Source organism: Pinus tabuliformis, chromosome 9 (genome assembly GCF_031772625.1).
Source record: "Pinus tabuliformis cultivar Carrire ecotype Pingquan chromosome 9, CPIR1, whole genome shotgun sequence".
Taxonomy (NCBI): domain Eukaryota; kingdom Viridiplantae; phylum Streptophyta; class Pinopsida; order Pinales; family Pinaceae; genus Pinus; species Pinus tabuliformis.
In genome coordinates this window covers 1,753,800,494-1,753,807,789 of record NC_142307.1, presented here as the reverse complement: position 1 = coordinate 1,753,807,789, position 7,296 = coordinate 1,753,800,494, and the positions used below count along the sequence as shown (strand labels likewise).

General features: G+C 38.6%; 1 protein-coding gene across 1 annotated transcript; it reads left to right on the top strand.

The window, feature by feature from the left end:
• The first annotated feature begins 2,552 nt into the window (after positions 1–2,552).
• LOC149155749 (disease resistance protein SUMM2-like) lies at positions 2,553–4,583 on the top strand. Its single transcript, XM_089444517.1, has one exon. It carries the CDS (start codon positions 2,553–2,555, stop codon positions 4,581–4,583), a length of 2,031 nt encoding a protein of 676 aa, XP_089300643.1.
• Positions 4,584–7,296: the final 2,713 nt, after the last annotated feature.

Sequence of the window (7,296 nt, the reverse complement as noted above, 5' to 3'; positions counted from 1 at the left end):
AACATTGAAATGTTGTCAGGACGAGAGCAAGAATATCAAGATTTTTCTGCTGAAGCTTCCGTCCAAACACTCACAGCAAACCAAAATTAAAAGTTGCAGAAGAGTTATTTACCGTGCAGAAGCCGTAGCGCTGGACAAGAAAGGATCTTTGATCGATCGAACAGATTTCTCGTTTAAAACCGTCTTCATGCAGTCAAGACTTTTGTCGTCGGATCAGATCGGGAGTGTCCATTCCGTCCATTCCAAACCAGAGAAGGGCTGTGTAGAAATGCTTAAAATGGCAAAAGGTACAGGACAAGTGGGTGGCATGCAATAACTGCATGTTTTCATTTTCGTGCATCTGTCAAATAGCGCAAAGGCAAACTGCCCCTCCAGGTGTCCAACCATCTTACTGGCAGGATAAGGCGACACAGAATAATTCTATTCTCTATCTCGGGACCTATACTCGATCCTGCTGAAGTACAACTGGATAATCGGCCAATCATCTGGCGCCTGCTGGATAGGCAGCTCTCCCGTAACCCTACGACGATTGGATGGATGGCTTTGACTTGGCTGGAAGTGGGCTCTCCCCGTGCCCTTTCTCCTCTACCTTCTTCTAGGTTGGATTACTACATGATCGGTGCGCCTGGGATTTCTCTCTTTTCATGATTTTCCGCACGAAAGTATCTAAATAATATGGCTATTTATCTGCTTTCTCTCCCACCTTTACGCTTGCTACTTATGACTATGCTCTTGCCCCTTTCTTAGGGTAGGGTTTGATCGTCGTAGGGAAGGAAAGCTCTAGTTTGGCAAGGCAGAGAGCTGCTTATCGGGTGGTTAGCAAGTTCGAATGCAATTTAATGAACAACAGCAGTCCAAACAAATGGCGGCTGGCCATCTTCCCTTAACAAATATTGCTCTTCACATGAAAAAACTGCAGTGTGCAAAAATTGTGAAATTTTTACATGAAATCAAGATAGACAAAAATAATTTTCATGATTAATTTTACACCTTACTCGAAACTTTTATAAAAATTGTGAAATTTTTACTACATGTTGTTTGAAATCAAGATAGACAAACACAATTTTCATGATTAATTTTACACGTTACTTGAACCTTTTATCAAATTATTAACATAAATTATTTGCAACAGTGATAAACATTTAAATAGTGCACTAAACAATTTCACTGTCATTTTCAAGCTTACGTTTCTGATCATAACTTCAGAAAATTCCTACGGGGAATCATATAATATTTGAGTCGTGGATGACGCTCATTCAACTTCTCAGTTTATTGGAATCGTCCAGACCTTGATCATTTGTTCATTGGGATAGAGAGTTTGCGAAGATGCTCAAGTCGTGAGGCTGAGAGAACACCCTAGCTTGATGTATCATTATGATGGTGCTGTTGCGTTTAAAGTTACAATAACCTGCTGAGGGCAGAATTTCTGAATGAGAAATACGTGTGATGGGCGTGTTGTATGCTTAATTTCTAATTATGTATCACTTGTGGGCAGCGCCTAACCAGCCTGCCATAGGGCATTAAATGCCCGGGGATATGCACGCTGGTTAACGCGATAACACGGGAGCGGGGAGTTTCGGCATTAAATAATATTTGGGCTTTTGCGTGAACACGGGAGCGGGGAGTTTCGGCATTAAATAATATTTGGGCTTTCGCGTGTTATCGGGCTACGCTGCGTGCATATTCCGGGCATTTAATGCCCTATGACAAACTGGTTAGGCACTACCATCACTTGTGTACAGAATCCAACATAAGCTACACTAACAACGAGCTCCAGCGCCGCTTCCCACTCAAAGCAGGAACTAGCTGCTACGCAGCCTCCCTTGTTTATTTTATTGATCTGTATCATACTCTGGTTACAACACTAACTAACTATATGTCACGTCGAGACAGAGAAACATTCGTAGTGGACAGCTGGAAAGATGCTGACTCGACGTCAATAGTTGGGTTCCTCCTCCTTCAGTTGAGTGTAGGCCGGGTCCTTGTGTCCTTTCGTTTCAACATCAAATCAAATTGAGAGTCTATTTCGTACTCAACCGCTGGAGAGCAACTTGAGTTCATGTGGAGGGAGAGTCATCTGGAGAGTTGAACCGCAACTTCTTGACTCAAACGTCTGAGGTACCCGTTCATACTCGACAAGTATTTAACCTGCGGGCCCTACTTGACAAGCTCAGATGCTCACAGTCCACATTACTATCCAAGTGGTCCCCTTTTCACTATTTCCTACCTTTATCTCCATCCCACCCATTGAAAAGCAGCTGAGCGGGACCCTCGGAATTTCCAGTGAAATTCTGAGAACAAACAAGATGGGGCCATTTCAGGGGACAGATACTTTTCACCTTCACCCACCCACAAGGAAAGATATGCTTTGAGTACGAATGGACCACAACCAGAAAATAAATTAATACTCATGCTTGGTGGATGGATTCAGCGCCTCAGCACAATTTGAGCGAAGAGAAATCCTAATCTTGCTGCTGATTTTGCAGTGGATGGAAAGAGAATTCTTAATCTTCACGCATTTGATTTGAAGACTTCTCACTGTGGTGAAGGAAATGGCGTGGTGCTTGGATATTGGAACTGGGGCTGCAGCCAATGGTGTAGGCAGCCTTTTCAAAAAGGTTGTTGAAGAGGTGAAATTGATCATTTATTTGCCTCAAGCGATCAGCGACATGGAAGGCGAAGTTCAGCGTCTGGTCGATCTAATGAATGAGATAAATGTGGAGCTCGCTCGAGTAAACATGAACCCTAAAAGTATAGTGAAGGGTTGGCTGGATAGGGTGGGCGAGGCCATAGAAAGTTCAGGATCTATTGGCAGTGATTATGAGCAACACAAAACCTGTCTCACTTGGTGTCCTAACTGCGTCTGCCGCTACAGAATCGGCAGACGTATCAGAGACTGGAAAGCAAGTGTTGCTGAACTCCATTTACAGAGGCAATCTGATTTTCCTCCAACAGGGGAATACGGGGACCCTACTCCGCGCACCCAGGTACTAGTTCAAAACCCCGAATCTGGTTCTGGTATTGTTGTAGACACAAGGAGATCTACACAGATGGAGCTTGTGGAGAGATGGTTAACGGATAAAGATAGCAGCATTCGAAGAATTGGTATACAAGGTATGGGGGGTGTTGGTAAGTCGTCGCTGCTTGACGCCATCAACGACAGCCAGCGTGTAAGGGATTCATTTGAGCTCATCATTAAGGTAATTGTTTCCAGAAACCATATCCTAGGTATCCAGAATTCTGTTGCTGATAGATTGAAATTAGGAGGTTTTCAAGAAAATTCCAATTTCGAAGAGCGAAAAGAAATGCTGCGCTCTTTTTTAAGGAATAAAAAATATCTCGTTTTGCTAGATGACATGTGGTTGGAAGATATGTGGACAAGTGTTGAGCTTCAAGATCTGGGAGTGTCATTGAATGACACAGCTTTTAAAATTTTGCTCTCCACTCGGGATAAACAAGTGTGTGCAAGAATGCAGGTGCAGGAGATTATAACAGTGGAACCGCTGTTGGAAGAGGAGGGTTGGCAGCGGTTTCGTAGCCGAGCATTTGAGAATGGAAATGTTCCACATGAAATAGAGCAAGTTGCCAGGGACATCGCAAAGGAGTGCAAGGGGTTGCAGCTCGCCTTAATTGTAGTCGCTGCTGCGATGGCACACCATACTGAACTATATGAATGGGAGAATGCTTTAACTGACATGAAAAACGTCGATGAGACGTTTTATGACCTGCACGCTGGAGTGGACCAAAGGCTCTTTCAACGTCTTCAATGGAGTTACGATGTTTTGAAACCAGATAATTTGAAGATCTGTTTTCTTTATTTTGCAGCTTATCCCGAAGACGAGGTCATCAGTTCTGAAAAGATCATAGATTTGTGGATCGCAGAAGGTTTGGTGAAAGGAAGTGGAGACAGCTATTTGCAAGACAAGGGGCACGAGTATATCAAACAACTAGGGGATCGTTGCTTGATTGAGATGGTAAGTAATGATTACATGGGAAGGATTGAGAGGTTTAAAATACACGATGTGCTTCGTGATTTGGCGATTCGCATCGCGGAGAAGGAGCAGAGGTGTCATTTCAAAGCCGGGGTGGGCGTCAGCCATTTCCCCTCTGAGGAAGACTTGAAGGGCTGTGCAAGAATGTCGTTGATGAGGAATGCTCTACACTCCCTGCCCACAACCTTCGCGTGTTCGTCCCTCACAGTTTTGCTATTGAGCCAGAATCCCGGTATTACAGAAGTTCCTGAAAGCTTCCTCTCTCAGCTGCCCTCACTGAGGGTCCTCGATCTTAGTAATACTGGCATAAAGTCTCTGCCGCCTTCTATAGGAAATCTGAAATATCTTGCCTGCCTCAATTTATCTGGATGCGAAGACATCTGTGAATTGCCGGAATCCATTGGCTACCTGAAGGAGCTCCAATTCTTGAATCTTTGGGGCTGTCTTCAATTACGGTGCCTTCCGGAGAGCATAAGTGAACTCAAACGTTTGAGGGCCCTTCACATAACCTGTTGCGAGAGTTTGGAGCATCTTCCACGTGGGGTGTCTGAATTGGTTTCAATAGAAAGATTGGTGATGTGCAGGATATAAAATCGCCAGTTAAAGAGGGGGTTCTGGGAAATTGGTCAAAGATGAGGGACCTGTCTCTGGGTTTTGAAGAAGCTGTTGGTCAAGATTACCTTCCGCGGGATATGCAGGCCATGAAAGATCTGGAAGCTTTGTCTCTGTGGTATTGCAACTTGGAGCGACTGCCGAGTTGGGTAATTCAATTCCGAAAGCTCGCATACCTAGTGCTAGGTCAATGTGGGCCGTTGAAAGAGCTTCCCTCAGAGTTGCCATGTTTAAGAAAACTAGGGATATACGAATGCCTTGAGTTGGAGGAGTTGCAGTTGGGAATAGGTTTTCCAAAGCTACAGGAGGTGTCACTTAATTCATTACAGTCATTGAAGAGTGTGGGGATGGGGTTCCCATGTTTAAGAAAACTAGGGATATACGAATGCCTTGAGTTGGAGGAGTTGCAGTTGGGAACAGGTTTTCCAAAGCCACAGGAGGTGTCACTTAGTTCATTACACTCATTGAAGAGTGTGGGGATGGGGGCAGTGGACGCAGCAAGTGGAAGTGGAGGGTTGGGAGGGCTGGCCTCACCATTACCCACAATACTCAAGTCTTTACATGTAAACGGATGTGAACACTTGAGATTGCGTGGGGAATGGGATAAGTTAAATCATCTCGAGAGAATAGAATGTACCAGAAGATTGTGGGATGCAATCCAATGCGATGATCCCAACATTAAGGCATCACTAGAAAGTAAATATAGGAAATGGCGCTGATTGTATTTGGAGGTATGAAATTAAACAATTGTTTCCTTCATGTTTTATTCTTTATCTTTTATCTTTTAATCCTTTTCAGTGAAGAATTTCATTTTATTAAACTTTTTAATCTTTTTCAGTGAAGAATTTCATTTTATTAAACTTTTTAAATTGGAAGTTCAATATTGAAAAAAGCATACGTATATGATATTATTAATTATAATTTTATTATTATTATTTAATTATTATTATAAATTATTTTTCCTTATTATTAATTAATTAATATAAAAAATTATTATAAAATTAAGAAAAATTTTACCAATCAAAGTAAAAGAGTATTATTGAATTGAGAAATACTTTACAACTCAATATAAAGATGTTGTAATGAAATATTGAATGAATGAAGTGTTAAATGTAATAAAGAAAAATAATAATAGAGTGTCCATTTACATTATATACAGATGTTGTTTTAGTGAAGGGTTAAATAATAATAATGATGATGTGTATTCAACTGAAAAAAAATAACAATAATAAAAATAATAATTTTTCTCAATTCAATTTGTTATATTACAATTTTGTTTTTTATTAATAAAATTACAAATGATAAAAAAATCATAACATCTATATAACACTAAAACACATTTAATAAGGATTATTCGTATCTCTAACTATGATATTTCAAAACTATATATTAAAAAGTTAATTAATAACCATATCAAAATTGAATACTTACATTAAACTCTTTTTATACATATGTGTCATCCATGATAATTCATAACTTTATTTCAATTAATAAACATATAACGTCCACGTGGCATAGAACAAATGGTGGCAAGGTGTTCTATTAAAGCACTTTGTAGTGAAAAAGTAATGGTTTGAAACTCTTTGTGGCTAAAAATCTGGTCATACTAACGTTAAGGCACTCTATAGTGAAAAGGCCATGGTTTGAAATTCTTTGTGGCTCAAAATCGAATCATGCTAAGGGCTGGTGTGGCCCAGGTGTGATCCCCGAGTGATTTTAACAACTTAGATGTCCTTGAGTTGGAATTTCTAACAAAAATAATATTTCTAATAAGACATGTTTATATAATCTATGATATACAAATCATATTGAAAGATTAAATTAAAAAAATTACAAAACATGCAGAAGAAAATTGTCATAAATATATGTATATAGTAATATGTATTATAAATGTTTTAATTGAATTAAAAATAAGAATGTGAAATTTATAAATAATATAAAAAAACTTGTAGACTCAACTTAACTTTCAATTTATCATGCACTAATAGGACCAAATCCTTTTAGGTCCAACCCTTCTTTTAGAGTGCAAAACATGAGGAGAGGTTTGTACATTGAGGGATCCAACCCCTTTAGACTCACGACAAATCCAGAGTTGAGTTGGATCTACACTAGTTCTAATTGTGAGAATTTTTGGATCATCATCATTGTGTATATGTATGTGTTTGAAAGGAACATGATCATTTGAAATTTACATCATTATGAATCTAAATGGTGAAAAAATAACAATAATGTTTAGTGATGAAACTCTCACTAATAACAAAATGAAATGATTAAGACATTGAATCCTTCTCACTTTTGTGAAAAATGATAAATGTGAGTTTATCTTCTTCAATTTTAAGTATAATGACACAATCTATAAATGATAAAAGTATGTTATGTATATGTATGAGATTAATACAATCATTTTAAATTTACTTGTTTTCCTAAATTTGTTGAAAACATAAAAAGTAGTGTTCAAACAAATATTTCAATAATCACATAAAGAATAACTTCAATAGAAATATAATAACATGTTAAGTAATAAAAAATGTACATTGAAACAAGTGCACGTACACATAAATCAATGTGTTTATTTGAACTTAAATTTCAATTTCTATTCAATGTCAATTTTAATTTCTTTCTATTTTTTATTTCAAATTTTATGTAAGTTCAATATCAACTTTTACGTCTATTTCTATTTCAATAATAATTT

Coding starts and splice junctions, on each gene's coding strand:
- LOC149155749 (XM_089444517.1), top strand. CDS start 2,553: ATGGCGTGGTGCTTGGATATTGGAACTGGGGCTGCAGCCAATGGTGTA.